Genomic DNA, 22,605 nt, shown 5'->3' with positions numbered 1-22,605 from the left:
GTACGCTTGCTTACCCGCCGGCCTGCTCAGTCACCCGCCAGGTCACCCGCTCACTATTTTCTCGGGGGGAGTAATTGCACCGTTGCCTCCTCCTGAATCCGCCCCTGCTGCACTTGACTCAAGTGAGTGTTGGTTGTATCGTGTATGTGAACATGTTTACAGAGATACACACACACACACACATATATATATATATATATATATATATATATATATATATATATATATATATATTACTTTTTTGTTGTATTATGTATTCTAAGGTATTTTTTTTTTAATAGAAATATTCAAACTCCTAAAGAAGCGACGTTCTAGGTTATGAAACATGTAGAGCAGAACTGTTTTATATCAAGGAGGGCAAGTGGAGCCCACTCTGAGATGAGCATAACTGTATATATATATATATATATATATATATATATATATATACTCCTAAGTTCTTCAGAGAATATGAATGAAAGAACAAAAACTTTTCTTTCAGTAATGGTTAGTGCTTGGCTGAAGCCATTTATTATCAATCAACTGTGTTTACTCTTTTTAAATCATAATGGCAACAGAAACGATCCAAATGACCCTGATCAAAAGTTTACCTACCCCAGTTCTTAATACCGTGTATTGCCCCTTTAACATCAATGACAGCTTGAAGTCTTTTGTGGTATTTGTGGATGAGGCTCTTTATCTTCTCGGAAGGTAAAGCTGCCCATTCCTCTTGGCAAAAAGCCTCTAGTTCCTGTAAATTCTTGGGCTGTCTTGCATGAACTGCACATTTGAGATCTCCCCAGAGTGGCTCAATGATCTTGAGGTCAGGAGACTGAAATGGCCACTCCAGAACCTTAACTTTATTTTTGTTTAGCCAATGACAGGTCAACTTGGCCTTCTGTTTTGGATTATTGTCATATTGGAATGTCCAAGTACGTCCCATGCCCAGCTTCCTGACTGATGAATGCAAATGTTCCTCCAGTATTTTTTGATAACATACTGCGTTCATCTTGCCAAAATTTGGACCAAATTTCCTGTGCCTTTGTAGCTCACACATCCCCAAAACATCAGCGATCCACCTCTGTACCTTTCATCATAGGCCTTGTTGACTCCTCCCCAAATGAAGTGTTTACGGTTGTGGCCAAAAAGCTCAATTTTCGTCTCATCACTCCAAATGGCTTTGTGCCAGAAGGTTTGATGGTTTGATGGCCAGAAGGTTTGATGCTTGTCTCTGTGCTGTTTGGCGTATTGTAACTTTGATACTTTGTGGCATTTGCGTAGTAATGGCTTTCTTCTGATGACACGACCATGCAGCCCATCTTTCTTTAAGTGCCTCCTTATTGTGCATCTTGAAACAGCTACACCACATAATTTCAGAGAGTCCTGTATTTCATCTGAAGTTATTTTTGGGTTTTTCTTTGTATCCCGTATAATTTTTCTGGCAGTTGTGGCTGAAATTTTAGTTGGTCTACCTGACTGTGGTTTGGTTTCAACAGAACCCCTCATTTTCCACTTCTTGATTAGAGTTAGAACACTGCTGATTGGCATTCTCAATTCCTTGGATATCTTTTTATACCCCTTTCCTGTTTTATACAGTTCAACTACCTTTTCCCGCAGATCCTTTGACAATTCTTTTGCTTTCCCCATGACTCAGAATCCAGAAATGTCAGTGCAGCACTGGATGAAGGATGCAAGGGTCAGGAGTCCAGAAATGCATTGACCTTTTATACACACACACACACTAATTACAAGCAAACAGATCACAGGTGAGGATGGTTACCTTTAATAGCCATTCAAACCCCTTTGTGTCAACTTGTGTGCATGCTATCAGGCCAAACACTAACCATGAGTGAAAGAAATGTTTTTGTGTTATCATTCATATACTCAGAAAAATGGCCAAGAAATCATAAATTCGGCCAGGGTATGTAAACTTATGAGCACAACTGTATGTGGGCATATCTCAATTATTGTCACACAGGAAGTTTTAACTATAATGCCCCGTACACACGGTCGGACTTTGTTCGGACATTCCGACAACAAAATCCTAGGATTTTTTCCGACGGATGTTGGCTCAAACTTGTCTTGCATACACACGATCACACAAAGTTGTCGGAAAATCCGATCGTTCTGAACGCGGTCACGTAAAACACGTACGTTGGGACTATAAACGGGGCAGTGGCCAATAGCTTTTAACTCTTTATTTATTCTGAGCATGCGTGGCACTTTGTCCGTCGGATTTGTGTACACACGATCGGAATTTCCGACAACAGATTTTGTTGTCGGAAAATTTTATCTCCTGCTCTCCAACTTTGTGTGTCGGAAAATCCGATGGAAAATGTCCGATGGAGCCCACACACGGTCGGAATTTCCGACAACGCGCTCCGATCGGACATTTTCCATCGGAAAATCCGACCGTGTGTACGGGGCATTACACTCTCCAGGGGAACCACATTGAGTCCTACCTATTTTTTGTCACGTTATTGTCTTTGTATAATGTTATGAATTTTATTGTAGATCAATCATTCTAATTCTTATTAATTTCAGACCATTTGAGATGTGGCACATTATTACTATGGGAGCCTTATTGCCACCTAAGGGCACTGCAATTTAATCTAGTATTCTATTAATTCTGTAAATCTTTCATGATTTTAAATTATAAACTGTCATGCCATCTGTAGTTAATGGTGTGCAATCATCATGCTTGTCATCTTGTTATTTCAAAGAAGTAAAACTAATCTGTTGGGCATAGAAAAGTAAACAGCGTAGTTGCATTTAAATGTGTTCTTGTACCAGCCACATTTTTTTATTTATTTACATTCTTAAAATGTACAGATTTAGGAAATTTTTGCATACAAATGTTTGTTCACGGGAGCTATGCCTATAAGCTCAAAACCTGTGGCAATCAGAGTAGCACACCTCTGCTAGGATCCCCACTACCAGTGGCATCGCTAGGGGGTGGCTTTTGGGGCTATAGCCCCGAATCTGGAACCCATAGCCCCGAGTCTCTGCAGGGGTTTCCATGGGGAAGGGAGGCTGTCTGAGGACCCTGATGTAAGTGGGGGGCTCTCTGGGGACCCTGATGCAAAGGGGAGGCTCTCTGGGGACCCTGATGCAAGGGGAGGCTCTCTGGGGACCCTGATGCAAGGGGGGGGCTCTCTAGGGACCCTGATGTAAGTGGGGGGCTCTCTGGGGATATATACAGACATGTATATTACTTTTTATACAAGTGTATGCTCGCCCAAGCATATGACTTTCTTTACTACGATGCTATGGACTCTAGCCCCAGATCTTTTGTAGACCTAACAATGCCCCTGCCCACTACTAAACAAAATCTTTTCATGTGTTACTGGTCCTAACCTGATTCAGGATATTATCAACAATCTGACACAAGGATAAAGATCTTTAGTTTATATTTGTAGTTTACAAGTTTCATTTGACACAGCTGAAAACAATTGTAACTTTTTTTAAGATAAAGATCCTTATCCTGGTGTGTTTGTTTTGTACTAAAGCTGTGTATACAGGTTGACTTTTTTTTTTTTCATTCAACCAGCGGGTTGAACGAAAGAAAAAAAAAATCACAGATCCCTGCATGCACACAAGCAAGGTGGAAGCAGGAATGCCCCTCTTGCTCTATTGTATTCTGACAGCGAGGACTCCCCCTACCCGATCAGAATACACAGATCAGAGGTGCAGCCATTGGCTGCAAGCGCTGATTGAATGCTGGTTATCCATCATGACCGTTCAACAGAAGCTGGTCTTTAGACTGGCTTCTCTTGAACAAACAGCAGTAGACACATACTAGAAAGCCATTTGTCTCTTGCTGAACCAGCTGGTACGTGTATAACTAGGGTTGCTACCCTTTACCCTTTAAACCTGAACACATATGAATTACGCAGGTTCTGTGTTTAGTGCAGATAAGGCACCAAGTGAGTTTAATTACCACCTTAATCAGCCAACCTGTGTAATCAATATGTGTTCGGGTTTAAAGGGATGAGGTGGCAACTCTATTGCCCCGTACACACGGTCGGACTTTATTCGGACATTCCGACAACAAAATCCTAGGATTTTTTCAGACAGATGTTGGCTCAAACTTGTCTTGCATACACACGGTCACACAAAGTTGTCGGAAAATCCGATCGTTCTAAACGCGGTGACGTAAAACACGTACGTCGGGACTATAAACGGGGCAGTGGCCAATAGCTTTCATCTCTTTATTTATTCTGAGCATGCGTAGCACTTTGTCCGTCGGATTTGTGTACACACGATCGGAATTTCCGACAACGGATTTTGTTGTCGGAAAATTTTATACCCTGCTCTCAAACTTTGTGTGTCGGAAAATCCGATGGAAAATGTGTGATGGAGCCTACACACGGTCGGAATTTCCGACAACAAGGTCCTATCACACATTCCCTGTCGGAAAATCCGACCGTGTGTACGGGGCATAAGTATACCCAATGCTTGGAACATAGGGATCAGGAGTGTGTAGGGCCCAGAGAGCAGTAGTCAGGAGTGGAGGGGTCATGAGTGCATAGTGCATAGACAGCAGGGATCAGGAGGGTGCAATGCATAGAATGTCAGGCATATGTAACTCACAGAGCACAGGTGTCAGATGTATAAAGCTGAGTTTAGCGGCCAGAAATAAATAAAGCACAGGTCAATGTATAGAATAGAAATGAGTAAAATTACTAATTTCCAGTACAAATTCTCCCATCCCCCTAGTACAGAGCTGCCCCCAACTCTTCCCAGAATAGATTTATCCTCAACCCAGTAAAGACCTCAGTTCTGACCTTTCCCCAATTAATCCCCCCCCCCTTCCCAAATCATCAGTACAGACTTCCATGAAATTATTTTCGCTCCATACTGCTCCAAAGCACAGTGAGGGGATGTCCTCCCCTTGCTTTTTAATGGCACATTGCACATCAAAGCTATGCAGGAGCCTAAAGGAGTCTTGCTTAGGTTCAGCAGTAGCTCAGTATCTGTCTTAACAAAACAGCAGCTGCAGTGCAAGCAAAAACAGACAGTCATGGTGTTGGCACCCAGGGCAGTCTGCAAAAGATGCAGTTTTTAATTTTTTTTTTTTATTTCTGTATTTAAATTACAAAAAAGTTTGGCTCCATGACATTCAGTTTGCACATGATGTTTGACTTTCTAAGGCTGGGTTCACACTACAGCACGAAGTGGCTCACAGCAGGAGTCCGGTGCGTCTCCATTCACCGTTTCAGGTCCGAATTTAGCCCAAATTTGGGGTTGAATTCAGACCTGAAACAGACCAAAAGACGCACAGGGCTCCTGTGCAATTTGCACTGGAGCCGCTATGGAGATGTGTGAACCGGCTTCGTAGAGGGCCGGACACAATATCCTGCTATACGAATTGGATGCGGACAAATCCGCATCCAATTCGCAATAGTGTGAACCCAGCCCAAAAGTCCAGCGCTACCTGCAGATTCTTTACAGCAAAACATACTTTTATTGATTGGTTTCTTCTGCCAGGTCCTACATTACTGCTATGTCTTGTAGTGGCAAAGGGCTGGCAGATAGAGCCATAGTTTGGGCGGCACAGTGGTGTAGTGGTAGCACTCTCGCCTAGCAGTAAGAAGGGTCACTGGTTTGAATCCCAACCACAACACTACCTGCTTGGAGTTTGCATGTTCTCCCTGTGCCTGCGTGGGTTTCCTCCGGGTACTCCGGTTTCCTCCCACACTCCAAAGACATGCTGGTAAGTTAATTGGATCCTGTCTAAATTGTCCCTAGTATGTATGAATGTGAGTTAGGGACCTTAGATTGTAAGCTCCTTGAGGGTAGGGACTGATGTGAATGTACAATGTGTATGTAAAGTGCTGCGTAAATTGATGGCGCTATATAAGTACCTGAAATAAATAAATAAATAATAGTTTATCTGGAATTGCACATTATGAGCTACTCCCATATTTATGTTGTATTTCATGTCAGGGAGAATTCAAAATGAGGTAGGCAGCAACACCTAAAACCCAAGTGCACAGGAACCAAGCATAAGAGCAGGGAAAGCTCACTGTGGGGCCAAAGGCTCCACCTTAAACTAAAATATCACTTTTGGGTAGACAGAACCTTTAAGCATACTTCTATACTACAGTCAACCCCTATCTATGTGTATAATACCCATATTACATACCCACAGGATGTACAATATCACAGGGAAGTTTCTGCCATGTATATGAAATGCCAATTTAGTTGCATTGATCTGATGTTAGAAGAAGGATATGGGAACACACACAGTGCTCAAAGGGTTTGAAAATGTACATGCTGGGTCCACTTATGTCATAAGCTGGCAATCTACTGTTAGAATTGATTTAGAGGAATTGACCAAAATTCTAAGCCTCGTACACATGGTACAATTGTTGGCCAACCGAGCGTCTGATTTTTGTCAAAAGGGCATGTTCCAGGACCTTGTCTTGCATACTAACGTTACACAATTGTCGTGCCACAAACACAAACGTAGTGAAGTACTACAAGGAATTTCAGCTCTTGAGTGCCACCCTTTGGGCCCCTTCTGCTAAATTTCGTGTTTGAGGAGCAATGATTCCGAGCATGCATGTTTGAACTTTCGACTTTTGTGTGACGGATTTGTGTACTGACCATACGAAAATCTAAAGTCAAACCATTGTCTGCCAAAAATTTACTAGCCTGTCATCCAACATTTGCTGCCCGAAAGTTGGACAACAATTGTCAAAAGGAGCGTACTAACAGTAAGATTATAGGACAACAGTCTGTCAACAGACAGGCCCCTGCTAACAATCGTACCATGTGTACGAGGCTTAACAGTGGGTGACTTTTATCAAAGGAAACAAGCCAAAAACTGGCAAGCCAATTAGCTTCAGGCATTAATCAGGTATTCTGGCAGCCTGTGTTGGCAGCTGACAGAATACAATACACCAGCAGGGGGGAATCTTCTATCCACAATGATTATGTGGATGGAGTAATCTGTTGAATTTTCTTTGTTCAGTTCACAAGCTGAATTAAATATATCTATTAGTGTATGGCCAGCTTTACGGTGGCCCTGCCCAGTGATTGCAGTACTGCTTGGACCAAGGAGAAGAGGCGAGACCTTGAAGATTTGTCCTAATACATGAACTAGTATTGTCCCAAGCTGTCCCCTGCACACACTGTGTAGGAAGGTGAACTGTCTGCTAATATTCAGTGGCATATGGTGTGCAGATTCCTCCTTCCCCTATTTCCTTTTTGGGGTTAATTGGATATTTGAGACATAATTAATTGAAGGTGGAAGTCCGTTGTTTAAGTATTATTCTCAGAGGGTTCATTCCCCCTCCCATCTTGGCTGCTGGATCATGTCAGATCTGTACACAAGAATATGGCGCTGTGATTTTATATTGGCTGCTCATTCTCTTAGATTCATACCAACAGTAAACAGAGGTGGCTCCAGACAATTTTTTTGGGGGGTTGTTGTGCTGGAAGTATGAGTGGGGGGCTAACCTATTGTGCAGCTGTGGGCGTGGCCAAAACTTGGGTGTGTCCAGCAAATGGGCGTAGCCAGCAAGTGGGTTTTTCTTCATGGGCACTCGTGAATTATGGTCACTGGGCAACACAAAAAGTGCTCTACCAAGGACAAATAAAGTAATACAACTCAAATTCCCCCAATTTACTAATGTTGTTGCTCACACTGTGCTGTGCTTCCCACATCAAACCATAATATCATATCAAATAGTGCGGAACAACAGAATCACACTCAATGAATATACCTAACAACTTAATATTGTGTATAATCAACAAATCAATACTCAAATAAATATTAAAATATTTACAAAAAGTTAATAAATGTAAACAATCCCATATATTATTGTGCCGCCTATAAATAAATAAAAACAGTCCTATATACTGCTGTGCTGTATGCACAAAAATAAATAAGTAAAAGTTCTTCAGTGAATTAATGAGTTCTACCACCATTTTTAAGCTGCAATCATCATATGTGAAAAGTTGCAAAACAACTTATTCAGTTTTAATATGTCTTGCCCACACTCCTTGTTGTTAGCGTTATCCAGCGAGTTATGATTATGGTGATTATATGGTTGTAAATAGGTCAACACATTAAGATAAGTGCGGATTGTGAATGGTGGTGGAACTCACTGGATAGCATTTACAACAAGGAGTGTGGGCAACACACTGTGCAGGGTTCCGGAGTACACTATGCACAGGGTGCGGGGTTCAGGAGTGTGCTGTGCATAGAGTGAAGGGTTGACGATTGTGGTGCTACATACAGAGTGCAGAGTTCAGGAGTGCACTACTTGCAGAGTGCAGGGTTGAGGAGCGTGCTATATGCACAGTGAAGGGTTTAGAAGTGTGCTACATTCAGAGTGCAGCATTCAGAAGCCAGATACATACAAAGTGCAGTGCTCATAAGTGTGCTAAGTACGGAGTGCAGAGTTCAGGAGTACACTACGTACAGTGCACGGGGTTCAGGAGTGTGCTACGTACAGAGTGCAGACTTCAGGAGTGCGCTATGTACAGAGTGCAGAGTTCAGGAGTGCACTATGTACAGTGTGCAGGGCTCCTTTAACAATGTGGGAAACAGATGAATTGCATGGGCGCTGCCCCATGACCATCAAACTTTCTCCTAAAGAAGTGAACATTGTTCATAAAACACATAGAGAAATCCTGGTTCTACCAAACATTGGGGTGGATTTACTAAAACTGTAGACTGCAAAATCTGGTGCAGCTCTGCATAGAAACCAGTCAGCCTCCAGGTTTTATTGTCAAAGCTTAATTGAACGAGCAAGTCAGAAGCTGGCTACCATGCACAGCTGCACCAGATTCTGAGTGCTCCATTTTAGTAAATCTCTTGAAATATGTCGACTACAAAAATGCTAAAATACCATAGATAGGTTATATTGTATGCTAAATTAGACCTGGAAAAATGTAAGGTTGTTGTGAACTTTGACCATTGTAAACCATTGAGTATTAGATAAAGGTATCAGCCTCAGTTTGTGATTTCAATTTTAATTCAATTTCAAGTGATGTAAACAATTGTGTATTATTAGAAAATATTGTTTTATTTTGCACCAATTAAAAAAAGTATCTGAAAAGTCCCATCAAAATGGGTATATATACTGCTATTGAAATATGAAGTATCATTTACACATAAAGTTCTCAACAATAGAGATCTGAAAACACAAAATGTCCAGTTAGCTATATTATCAAAATGTTTAAAGCTGAACTCCAGGAAGTTATACAAATATACAATATACAAATAAAATATGGCTCTGTAATAATTCATTATTTATTAAATATATTTTATTAAATGTAAGCAGCATATATACCTGAATTTGACCTGGTGTCAGACTTTTGCATTCTACTGCACAGCAGAGCTTAGAGAGGGGATTGAAGAAGCAGCACTAGGGACCATTCAGTACCAGGAGACTGCTAATAGTTGGAGATAACAACTTACCTGCAAGGACAGGTTTTGCTGTGTGGTAGAACTGTGTAAACTCCTTACCTGCAAGGACAGGTTTTGCTGTGTGGTAGAACTGTGTAAATCTCAGGACTGGATGGTCAGAAAACAAATCCTTTGTCAAGAATAAACAGCTCCTGTATATATTTTTTTTATTTAGCGGCTTATCCAGAGTTCAGTTTTAAATACATATAAATGTATAATATTTATCTGACTGTAAACACAATATTGCACAAAATGCTCTCTGTTTTTCAGATTTAACAGCTTATGTTCCACAACTGACTAACAGTCCCATTCCAGGGAGAGTGACAGCTTCTACATTTGTACTAGACCAACCACAGTGTCTATTTGGGAGTAATTCATCTAACACTGTTTGGTTAGTTGTCGCTAAAAGCACAGGTAGGGAAAACTGAATAGATCTTAAAATTCCATTTTGTAACATTAAAAATAAACCTCATTTAACTTTTTACTTGCTTTTTTTCCCCTGAAGCTTCTTTAAATAATTCATTACTGCAGACCAAAACACCCTACAGTGTTTTTAGTACGACAGGATACTACCATACCTTCGAAAATCTCGAGTCATTCTATGGTTGCAGTAGTACTCCTCAGTATATCAGAGTTGGCAATGATTCTGTCTGCAGTATCACAAACACTTACTGCAATAAGTATTTACCACAAGGAACTTACAAGTAAGTGACCATTTATGACTATTTCCAAGCCTGTTTACTTTTCAGTTTTTTTAAATCTTCATTGCTCCTATAGTAAATGTCTTGTTTAATAAAATAAAAACCTAATATTTTTTTTAAAGATTCTCTGAAAAAAATGGACTGAAAGCCAGATTATTTCAAAGTTTGGAAACCTTGGCTTTGTTATGCACTCCCAACCTTATTAACCGTCAGCTATCTGTAAACACCATCCTTATTGGAAGTTAATTCTGAGCCCCAAAGGGGAACCATCCCTCCCATCTCCCTCCTTTTCTCAACTCTCTCTCTTTTGCTTCCCACTCCTCTCCCTGTTTCCAGTTATCTCCTCAGGATTCCCTTCCTGGAAGCCTTTTGCCTCTTCTTTAAGCACTTAAGCAGGCCATAGACGATTTGAATCTCTGCCGGTTCAGGAGGGACCAGCTGAGATTTGAACCATGTATGGGCAGGGTGAATGTACCCAAATTGATCAATTGATCAACTTGATTACAAACAGCCTGTCAGAATTTACATGTGATTATTGCTAGCAGCTATTATAGCTGCTAGCAGTAACCACTGTTCTTCCAGCGGGGATGGCCCCTCCTGCCCCACCCGGAGAACACAATAGCTCAACAGGAGGGATACTCCCATCAACACTTATTGTGTTAATGGGGGAATCAAGTGATTTTTTTTCTGCCACCCATGGTTGCAGGAAAGAAAATCGCTCTGTCTATGGTCGGCTTTAGGAGCCAACATTCCCAGACATCTTCATATGTGGACATCCTTGGTGGACAATTGGACTACCCTGTGAAGATTTGTGTTGTACCTTGGACTGCCCTCCCAGTTTGACTCGCATGCTCAGGGCCGGATTTCCCACAAGGCCACCGAGGCCAGGCCTCAGGGAGGCAGTGGTACAGGGGCGGCGCCGCTCCTGCAACGACTTCTCGGCCCCCCTCCACACTTACATAGCAGCATGCAGTGCACCCGGGCACCAGAGAGGTGGGGACGCTGAAGCGCTAGAGTGCTCTTCTCCCTCCTGCTCCTCTCTGTGTCCAGACTGAGGCGGCTCCCTCCGCAGGTCACGCTGCTGCTGCTGTTTTTTTCGAGGCTCAAGCCTGTCCCCCCTCCCTCCTCCTGTCAGAGAAGGAGAGCAGCCGCCGGAGATCGGAGCGGCTGGTCTCTGTGGGGGGGGGTGGGGCGTGTTCTCCTCTGTCTCTCACTCCCGCCCAAGCCTGTCTCCATCTGTTTTGTTGTACACTTATGGAGGGGGGTTTGTCCTGGGGGGTATGTACTAATGGAGGGGGGTTGTCCTGGGGGTCTGTACTAGTGAAGGGGGGTTTGTCCTGGGGGGTCTGTACTAATGGAGGGGGGGTTGTCCTGGGGGGTTTGTACTAATGAAGGGGGGGTTTTGTCCTGGGGGTCTGTACTAAATGAGGGGGGTTTGTCCTGGGGGGTTTGTACTAATGAAGGGAGGGGTGGTTTGTCCGGGGGGGGTCTGTACTAATGGAGGGGCCTGGGGGTCTGTACTAATGGGGGGGTTTGTCCTGGGCGAGTCTGTACTAATGAAGGGAGGGGTGGTTTGTCCTGGGGGGGTCTGTGCTAATGGAGGGGGTGGGGGTTGACCTGGGGGGGTTTGTACTAATGGAGAGGGGGTTGTCCTGAGGGGGTTTGTACTAATGGGGGGGTTGTCCTGGGGGGGTCTGTACTAATAAAGGGAGGGGTGGTTTGTCCTGGGGGGGGTCTGTACTAATGAAGGGAGGGGTGGTTTGTCCTGGTGGGGGTCTGTACTAATGGAGGGGGGGTTGTCGGGTTTGTACTAATAGAGGGGCGTTTGTCCTGGGGGGTCTGTACTAATGGAGGAGGGTTTGTCCTGGGGGGGGTCTGTACTAATGAAGGGAGGGGAGTTTGTCCTGGGGGGGTCTGTACAAATGAAGGGAGGGGGGTTTGTCCTGGGGGGGTCTGTACTAATGAAGGGAGGGGGGTTTGTCCTGGGGGGGGTCTGTACTAATGAAGGGAGGGGTGTTTGTCCTGGGGGGGTCTGTACTAATTAAGGGAGGGGGTTTGTCCTAGGGGGGTCTGTACTAAGGGAGGGGGGTTTGTCCTGGGGGGGTCTATACTAATGAAGGGAGGGGGGTTTGCCCTGGTGGGGGTCTGTACTAATGGAGGGGGGTTTGTTCTGGGGGGGTCTGTACTAATGGAGGGGGGTGGTTTGTCCTGGGGGGTGTGTACTAATGAAGGGAGGGGTGGTTTGTCCTGGGGGGGTCTGTGCTAATGGAGGGGGTGGGGGTTGACCTGGGGGGGTTTGTACTAATGGAGAGGGGGTTGTCCTGAGGGGGTTTGTACAAATGGGGGGGTTGTCCTGGGGGGGTCTGTGCTAATAAAGGGAGGGGTAGTTTGTCCTGGGGGGTCTGTACTAATGAAGGGAGGGGTGGTTTGTCCTGGTGGGGGTCTGTACTAATGGAGGGGGGGTTGTCCTGGGGGGGTTTGTACTAATAGAGGGGCGTTTGTCCTGGGGGGGTCTGTACTAATGAAGGGAGGGGGGTTTGTCCTGGGGGGGTCTGTACTAATTAAGGGAGGGGAGTTTGTCCTGGGGGGGTCTGTACTAATGAAGGGAGGGGGGTTTGTCCTGGGGGGGGTCTGTACTAATGAAGGGAGGGGGGTTTGTCCTGGGGGGTCTGTACTAATGAAGGGAGGGGGGTTTGTCCTAGGGGGGTCTGTACTAAGGGAGGGGGGTTTGTCCTGGGGGGGTCTGTACTAATGAAGGGAGGGGGGTTTGTCCTTGTGGGGGTCTGTACTAAGGGAGGGGGGTTTGTTCTGGGGGGGTCTGTACTAATGGAGGGGGTGGTTTGTCCTGGGGGGGTCTACACCCAGGAAAGTACACCCAGGGCTCCAGAGGGCAGTGTTGAGGGAACACCATTAGAGAGAGAACCCCGCTGCCCTGCGCCACCAGAGGGAAAGCCACACAGCCTGGCGCCATCCCTGGCGGAGAAAGGAATGGAGTCATTGCAGGAATACAGATCTGGGTGCTACCCAGCGGAGTTGCCACGGGCAATTCAGAGTGAGCAGACTCCTGATCAGAGGAACCATTGCTGTATCGCTGGGTCAGGTGAGAGGGCCGATCAGCCATTATCTACTAATGTCCATAGGAACTGCAGTCTCTGACCGTCTCCTGTATCATGTCTGCAGTCTCTGACCATCTCCTGTACTATGATTGCAGTCTCTGACCATCTATTGTATCATGTCTGCAGTCTTTGACCGTATTATGTCTGGGGGCTCTTTCTGGTGGTGTGTGGGGGGGGCGGCATTGAAGGGCCCGGCCTTGGGGCGGCAAAGGGAGTAAATCCGGGCCTGCGCATGCTCACATCTGGCATATAATGTTATAGCCCGGTGTTGGCAGCTGTTTCATTATTTCCCCTTTTGAAAACCAACACAATTGTAGCACCCTCCTTGGTAGGTGCTAGAGAGAGAGTATAGCTTTTGGGTTTCCCTGCCTACCAGGGAGGCTATTAGGTGAATTTAGGTGTTCACTGCCTACCAGGGACCAGTGATTTTTTTTTTGTCTGCGGTGGTGCAAAGCCTAGAACACAAAAACCTGTAAGTGAACAAAAAACGTACATGTGAGACACACACTAAAAAGTGCACTTAAGGGTGTGCTTTAGTCCCCCACTCCAAAGGGGTAGGACCACTACCCTGACCCCTGGGGTGCAAGGCTCCTGACAGGGACATAGATTTACATGGTCTGCCTGGCCAGAAGGCCTGGCAGACCCCTTCTTATAAGACAGCCGAATACATCCTTGAATACTAGGTCAGGGGAGCTCTCCTGAAGAGAGACTCCCCAGAGGCAGGGGAGGAAGGAACCTGTTCGCTACACATCCTCACCCTAGACATCAGGGTAAGCCGAGGACTCGCACCCCTCATCCGTGAGAAAACACACAAAAGTGAAAAGTGACAAACAAATGGGGGAAAAATAAAAGGTGAAATACATCAATTATATGTGTGCAATTTACCTGTCACACTGCATAGCTAGTCCACTATTTTCTATTTTAGCTTTACAGATTCCTGATTGGAGAAAAGCCAATGTAGCACCAATCTTTAAAAAAGGACCAAGATATATCCTTAGGAATTACAGACCAGTTAGCCTAACATCAATAGTATGCAAGCTCTTTGAAGGGATGATAAGGGACTATATACAAGATTTTAGTAAAGAAAACGGTATTATTAGCAGTAATCAGCATGGATTCATGAAAAATCTTTCTTGCCAAACAAATCTACTAGCCTTCTATGAGGAGGTGAGCTGCCATCTAGATAAAGGAAGGCCCATAGACGTAGTGTATCTGGATTTTGCAAAGGAATTTGATACAGTTCCCCACAAAAGTTTACTATACAAGCTAAGGTCTGTCGGCATGGACCAAAGGGTGAGTACCTTGATTTAAAGCTGGCTACAGGGGCGAGTTCAGTGGGTAGTGATAAATGGGGAGTACTTGGAATGGTCCAATGTGAAAAGTGGGTCCCTCAGGGTTCTGTCCTGGGACCCATCCTATTTAATTTATTCATAAATGACCTGGAGGATGGGATAAACAGCTCAATCTTAGTATTTGTAGATGATACTAAGCTAAGCAGGGCAATAGCTTCTCTGCAGGACGTGGAAACCTTGCAAGAAGATCTGAACAAAATAATGGGGTGGGCAACTACATGGCAAATGAGGTTTAATGTGGAAAAATGTAAAATAATGCATTTAGGTGGCAAAAACATGACAGGCTCAGCAACGGCATGCAATGCCAAGTTGCTGCAAGCAAAGCCAATAGAATATTGGCATGTATTAAAAAGGGAATTCATTTCAGAGATAAAACGATAATTCTCCCACCCTACAAGGCTCTGGTCCAGCCGCACATGGAGTATGCCATCCAGTTCTGGGTTCCAGTCCTCAGGAAGGATGTGCTGGAAATGGAGAGAGTACAGAGAAGGGCAACAAAGTTAGTAAAGGGACTGGAGGATCTTAGTTATGAGGAAAGATTACAAGCACTGAACTTAGTCTCTCTGGAGAGGAGATGCTTGTGAGGGGATATGATTTCAATGTACAAATACTGTACTGGTGACCCCACAATAGGGATAAAACGTTTCCATGAAAGGGCATTTAAAAATACTCACGGCCATTCAGTAAAATTAGAGGAAAAGCAATTTAACCGGAAAGAGCATAGAGGGTTCTTTACGGTAAGAGCGACAATAATGTGGAATTCTCTTCCACAAGCTGTGGTTTCAGCAGGGAGCATAGATAATTTCAAAAAACTATTAGATAGGCACCTAAACGACCATAACATACAGGGATATACAATGTAATATTGACATAAAAGCGCACATACACAGGTTGGACTTGATGGACTTGTGTCTTTTTACAACCTTACCAACTATGTAACTATGTAACTACATGTGTCATCAGTCTGCTCACTGGGAGGATGCATAGAATATTATACTTCTAATGTTTGTCATAGCATTTAGTAAGATTTTATTCATGCTTTACTATTGTTCTAAAATGCACTCAATAAACAGTATTACATTGTTTTTTTTACTTACAGGGTGAAATTTGTGGTCATCAATAATGCAAGTATATTGATTGATCAAACCAACTGGTCAGATTTAATCACACTTAATGCAGGTAATATTACTAGAGATTTTTTTTTATTTACATTGCAAATGTAATCTATATTTTATAATAATGAAAGGTAAAAATATGTTCTTTTCGGAAAAATGAAATAAAGTGACCACAATAAGAATTGCTCAGTCATGTAAACATGTGGAATTGCGCTTTAGGTACTAGACGATTGCTTTGAACAGAGTGAAAAAAGCATAGAACTCTGGTCATGTTTTTATTGTGTTCTGTGTTCCACTGGGTAGATTTTCCTAACAGGGAGTGATAGGAAATGGCTACAGAGGGAACAAGGACTTTTTTTTTCAGTAAAGTGGGGAAGGGTTAGAGGCTCTGTCAGGTAAATCCTCTCATTTTTTTGTCTGGCTGTCATAAGTTGTCAGAGAGACAGGGAGGGAGGTGAATCCCCCAATAGGGTGATGAACACCTATAACACTTTTACAGAAGTATTTACTTTTTTCAAATGTATCCAAAACTAAAAAAACATCTGATTGGAGGACGCAAGAGACTGTTCAGTACTTGCATTTTTAAAAATTATGTTTTTTTGTGAGAGGCAGCAAGGAGAGCATTCTAGCTGTATCAGCAGTCCAGGAACCCCAAGGAAGGACTGATGGGTGCACACAGCAATGTCTGGGTGAATAACTGAACTGCTTTAAAGATTGGCTATACTCCCTCTATTTACAATGGGTATAGAAAAGAATCACTCCTCTTTTTAAAATAATCACTTTTTTTTGCTTTGCAGCCTGAAATGAAGACAGACACAGTTTTTGTTTTACCCAGCTCTATTTACTCAGTGCAACTTATAACATCCAAGTGAAAGATACAACACTAACATGGCAGAAAAAAGTAATCAAAAATAAATAACAGAATCACTGAGTTTGAAAAAGGATCACCCCCTTGTGTCAGTATTTTGTTGAACCACCTTTTGCTTTAATTATAGCCTTTAGTCTGTTGGGCTATGTCTCTACTAACTTTGCACATCTAGACTTTGCAATATTTGCCCACTCTTCTTTGCAGAACTGCTCAAGTTCAGTTACATTTGATGGTGACCGTTTGTGGACTGCAGTCTTCAAATCATTCCACAGATTTTCAATGAGCCATTTGCCATGTAGTGATTATAGCACTTTATCCTTTGAGAACTTATGATTTATTTGATGCACCCCGGATGAAGCTCTATTTTTGAGCGAAACGTGTAGGGTATTTTGCTTTCTTAGGATAGGTTTTTTGGTGCACAATCACTTTTACATGTGGTTATATTTTGGTGGGGAGGGGTTTTGATCAGCTTGTTTGAATTCCTATATCTCTTAGAGCAAGAGAATTGATTAGGATTGATTAGTACTTTGCAGCATAGGGCAGTTTTTTTTTCTTTGTCTCCAGAAAGGAGTCTTTGAATAGGGAGGGGCACTTTGATGCCTCCTTGATACACTCCTTTTTTTTGGGAGGGTCCAGAAAGGAGTCTTTGAATAGGGAGGTGCCTCCTTGATACACTCATTTTACTTGCTGCAATGTCGATAGAGACATACAGCTGAAAGGAATTCTTTGATTGCACCCCTCCCTATAAGTGAAACATACACACTTAAGCCCCATACACACTATCAGATTTTCTGCTGAGTTTTTCCTTCAGATTTACCAAAACCATATAATATGAGGTCAAACATTAGGAGTTTCAATGTGTATGCAATCAGGCAGGCCCTTGCACTACATGGTTTTGGTAAATCTGAAGGAAAAACTCAGCAGAAAATCTGATAGTGTGTATGGGGCTTTCACAGATCACTTCAATAAAGTCCTAACATACTTTAGGCGTCGTCCCCAGATTTTCTTGATGTGTGGGCATGTGCACCTTGTTTGAATTGTGTATTATTACTAATAAAAGATACAACTAGTTCAGATATAAGAGGCCATTGTTTAATTGAAAGCTCAGAATCCTCAAGGTGAGTTTTGGCAAAGCTCGTCACTGTCGTGACTGCATGTGGCCTTTCTTGAGGAGTGACTTTTTTCTTGCCACCCTCCCATACAAGCCACATTTGTGAACAATTTGTGATATTGTGGTCACATGCACACAGTGACCACTCTTTGTCATAAATTCCTGCAACTACTTCAGAGTTGCTATAGGCCTCTTGGTAGACTCTCTGACTAGTTTCCTCCTGGCTCTTTCATCTAGTTTGGAGCAACGTCCCGATCCAGGGACGGTCTGTGTTGTAACAAATACCTTCCACTTCTTGATAATACACTTCACTGTGCTTCTAGGCATTGATAAATAAATTGGATTCGTAGCATCCCCGAGTGGTACTGTGGATACGAGAAATGAGTAAACATATGCCACGTCCCAATATATTATATTTGGAAAAAAGGTTTTTGGATGATGGACTTTATAAGCACAACACTAACTACATAGTTTTGTAAAAAAGTATATAAATTTATTTATTTACAGAAACATATGAAACAATTTTAAAAAACATTGACTATCCACAATTGTGCCTTGAAGCACAAAACACACCACCTATGTATCATAGAAACTAGAGTACTTAGTAGTGAGAAACCCAAAGCTCACTCTCCAAGGATTTGATGTAGTAACGTCATTTAGGAGAGGCGGTGTGTCGTGGTTCGGCTCAGCTCTACATGTTACGTGTACTCAAAAACGCTTCTTCAGGAGCTTACCGTATTTTCTATAAATAGAGAATCACAATTACGTTTCTAACATATAATTATAATACACAGTATTGTTAATACAATGATACTTTAATGTTATACATTTGCTGCTCAGCTTCCCTGGACCACATTGTACCAATTGCCACAGGTCCAACCCCACAGAAGGACTTTGGGACTATGTGAACAGGGGTAACATTAGAATAGTGCTATTCTATAACTATTCTATAACAGGTGGTATGTGTATGTGTGTGAATCTAGGATGGAAAAGGACTTGGGGGTCCTAGTGGATGATAGGCTCAGCAATGGCATGCAATGCCAAGCTGCTGCTAATAAAGCAAACAGAATATTGGCATGCATTAAAAGGGGGATCAACTGCAGAGATAAAACGATAATTCTCCCGCTCTACAAGACTCTGGTCCGGCCGCACCTGGAGTATGCTGTCCAGTTCTGGGCACCAGTCCTCAGGAGGGACGTACTGAAAATGGAGCGAGTACAAAGAAGGGCAACAAAGCTAATAAAGGGTCTGGAGGATCTTAGTTATGAGGAAAGGTTGCGAGCACTGAACTTATTCTCTCTGGAGAAGAGACGCTTGAGAGGGGATATGATTTCAATTTACAAATACTGTACTGGTGACCCCACAATAGGGATAAAACTTTTTCGCAGAAGAGAGTTTAATAAGACTCGTGGCCACTCATTACAATTAGAAGAAAAGAGGTTTAACCTTAAACTACGTAGAGGGTTCTTTACTGTAAGAGCGGCAAGGATGTGGAATTCCCTTCCACAGGCGGTGGTCTCAGCGGGGAGCATTGATAGCTTAAAGAAACTATTAGATAATCACCTGAATGACCGCAATATACAGGGATATGTAATGTAATACTGACACATAATCACACACATAGGTTGGACTTGATGGACTTGTGTCTTTTTTCAACCTCACCTACTATGTAACTATGTAACTATGTGTATAATTTGACAACTTATATATGTATACATGAGAGCGATAACTTACATTATTGTAGTCAAAAATTAAACAAGGGACAAAGTCCACAGTGCAGCCAGAGATGCATGGATATCTCATCAAATTAATTCCCAGCTAGTCTGTATCTGTAAAGAAGTTTTTTAGGGATGCATATTAGGTGTTTAATAAAAATAGCAGTGTATGCAACATTAATCCTGTCACTATAATGGTCACTAAAAGGGGGGGGGGGGGCACAACTGCTAGCTTACCTGTGAAATAATGATCACAAAGGAAACTTATGGTGATTGAGGGTTAATTGCATAGTCAGCAAGGAAAAGAAACCGTTCAGGATATTTTGGAAAACTTTTATGATAATTCTGGAAATGTAAGGGATCCCCCACTATTCACACATCTCTATTATTCATCTGTTTTTGTTTCCATATAGAATCTATTTGGAGAGGTATAGAATACACATTGAGGCACTTAAACAGAAATATATTTCTGATCAGCAAACACACACAATCCCCCTACATAATCCCTTCTTAAGCTAGCACATACCATCAGCAATGAACATCTCTTGCAGGGCTCCGCTGTGTCACAGCCACAAAGCGTGGTGGGAAAAATGGCTGCATGAGATGCCAGCAACAGGCGTCCTTTTGTACGCTTGTCCCAGTCGTGACATCAGAGGTGCAGCCAGAAGTGAGGCACAGCGACCCGGCCCGTAAGTCACTGAGCATGCGCTTGACACCAGAGCTGCAACGCCATAACCATTAGATGGCAGCAGGGCAGCCTGACACCAACTACATGACGCAGAGCACATAGCAACCAGAGGGGCGAAGATACGCCCTCCTCCAGATGCTAAAAGTGCCGAAGACTGCCACTCAAAAAGAGGCTGGGTCAAACAGCACTTTGTGGCCGCATAGTCACAATAATATTTTCCAAACCCGCTAGCTGGACCCATGCTGGCCAGAGGCAGTTAGGAAGCTAAGCAGCAAATGAAACCGGTACAACAAATAATAATAATAAAGTAAGAATACCAATATATTCCTTATATAACCTATACATAAACAACATAAACAGAATATATCTTGATGTCTTAGTAATTTTTTCCTGGAAAGAGAGGGGAAGAGGGAGAAAAGAAAGAAAAGGAAAAGAACTAAGAAGGTGATCGATCAATTTAGAGTCCACCTAGATTTAAATTGTATACATGACCACTGAACCAAAAACCAGACTTATAGTTGCAAATTGTAAAATGTATAGTGGATTCTTGTATGCTTCAAGGCACAATTGTGGATAGTCAATGTTTTTTAAAATAGTTTCATATGTTTCTGTAAATAAATACATTCATATACTTTTTTACAAAACTATGTAGTTAGTGTTGTGCCTATAAAGTCCATCATCCAAAAACCCTTTTTTCCAAATAAGCATTGATAAAGCCTTTGAATTTTTTTGTATCCACCTCCCGACTTGTGCCTGTCCACAACTTTATCCCGGAGATCTTTTGACAGTGCCTTGCCACCCATAGTTGATTGTTTGCTTCAGTTGCACTACCAGGGACTGAAATGCTCCAGGAAAGCTCTTTTCATGCTGGGCTAATCTAAATGACCACAGCTGATCCCAGTTGATAGTCAAATGGCTCTGTGTGCTATTGGGAAGGTGATTAGCTACACCTGAATGAGTTTACAAGTCATTTTTAAGAGGGGGTGATCCTTTTTCCAACTTAGTAATTCTATTTTTTAACTCTTTAATTTTTTTTCTAACATGCTGGTGCATTATGGTGCTGGAAAAAGAGCACAATCAAAAATTGAAAATAAATGAAAATGTATATAGATCCTAAACTCCTATATACCCCATAAAAACATGGCAATGATGGAAATACTATATCCAAAAATCACATACTCCACTTACAGTGGAGTTGTATGTATCCAAAAGCTTTTAAGATCCCAAAATCACAAATGAGAAAAAAGCAGAATCTAAACAATCAAAAAATACAATAAATTAGAAGGCACTCCAATAATTATAGTACTAATAAATCCATCCCTTCCAAAAACATAAAAGAAAAAAGAAAGTCCATTGATCTATAATAATTACCATGTGTGAGCAATAGCTCCAGTCAGTTAGTCATTTAAATATGGAGCCCCATGGAGGCTGCCTTGCCCACCACCCTGGGAGACAAATGACTACCAAACTCCTGGTGTGGTGGGGATGTGTTGTCAGGTATGCGTAGCTTCCCCATCCAAGATGGCGGCAGCTGCACATGTAAAATGCTGTCAGCTGCTGGTAGCATTTAACATGTGTGTGGCCACATGTCTGCTGGTAGCATTTGACATGTGTGTGGCCACATGTCTGTAATATATAAAAAGGTGGTTCTGAAGCAGCCAAACAACATCATTTTGACAAGGAATTGATTAGCAATGGACAAGACAAAAAGAACTGAAACTGATAACTTTTCTATGGGTTAGTGAAAATGTGGCCATGTTGTTGACACCACCATCTATATTTACAATATGTATTTGCTAAGGTAAGAACTCTTGGAAGCTTTTTGGGGAAAGCATACAAATGTGAATACCCATCCATTATTTTAGAAGATTTCTGGGACAAATATTTTTAGCTAGCTGACCCTATTGAAGAAAGTAGACCTGCAACCAGGGCTGTTTAGTAAATCCTTCATTATTTATGTTAACAGGAATGGATCCAGCACGAATTGATACTTGGCCAGGAGCACGTAGTGGATGTATGATTGTTATTACTTCTATACTATCAGTCCTGCTTGCTATTGTCTTTGCTGCTCTGATCGGGACTTTCATCATTGGAAGGTAAAAAAAATACTTTATTTACAGAAGTTATACTATTTAACCGCTTCAATACCGGGCCAATTCTGACACTTTGCTCCTACATGTAAAAATCATCATTTTTTTGCTAGAAAATTACATAGAACCCCCAAACATTATATATGTTTTTTTAGCAAAGACCCTAGAGAATGCAATGGCGGTTGTTGCAACTTTTTATCTCACACAGTATTTGCGCAGGAATTTTTCGAACGCGTTTTTTTGGGAAAAAAACTGTTTTGTGTTTAAAAAAAAAACAAAACAGTAAAGTTAGCCCAATGTTTTTGCATTTTGTGAAAGATGAAGTTACGCCGAGTAAATAGATACCTAACATGTCACGCTTCAAAATTGCACACGCTCGTGGAATGGCGCCAATGTTCGGTATTTAAAAATCCCCATAGGCGACGCTTTAAAATTTTTTACTGGTT

The 22,605-nt window shown here is 42.4% G+C and overlaps 1 protein-coding gene across 1 annotated transcript in view; it reads left to right on the top strand.

Annotated features, from left to right (window-relative positions):
• Positions 1 to 22,605, top strand: part of LOC141128112 (uroplakin-3b-like) — a 38,140-nt gene that overhangs the window by 2,911 nt on the left and 12,624 nt on the right. The window contains exons 2-5 of the mRNA XM_073615198.1: positions 9,674 to 9,817; positions 9,909 to 10,107; positions 15,672 to 15,751; positions 22,036 to 22,165. Coding sequence (XP_073471299.1) covers positions 9,674 to 9,817; positions 9,909 to 10,107; positions 15,672 to 15,751; positions 22,036 to 22,165 — 553 coding nt within the window. The remainder of the gene's footprint in view (positions 1 to 9,673; positions 9,818 to 9,908; positions 10,108 to 15,671; positions 15,752 to 22,035; positions 22,166 to 22,605) is intronic.

This window comes from Aquarana catesbeiana, linkage group LG02 (genome assembly GCF_042186555.1).
Source record: "Aquarana catesbeiana isolate 2022-GZ linkage group LG02, ASM4218655v1, whole genome shotgun sequence".
Lineage (NCBI taxonomy): Eukaryota > Metazoa > Chordata > Amphibia > Anura > Ranidae > Aquarana > Aquarana catesbeiana.
This window is presented reverse-complemented; position numbering and strand designations above follow the sequence as displayed.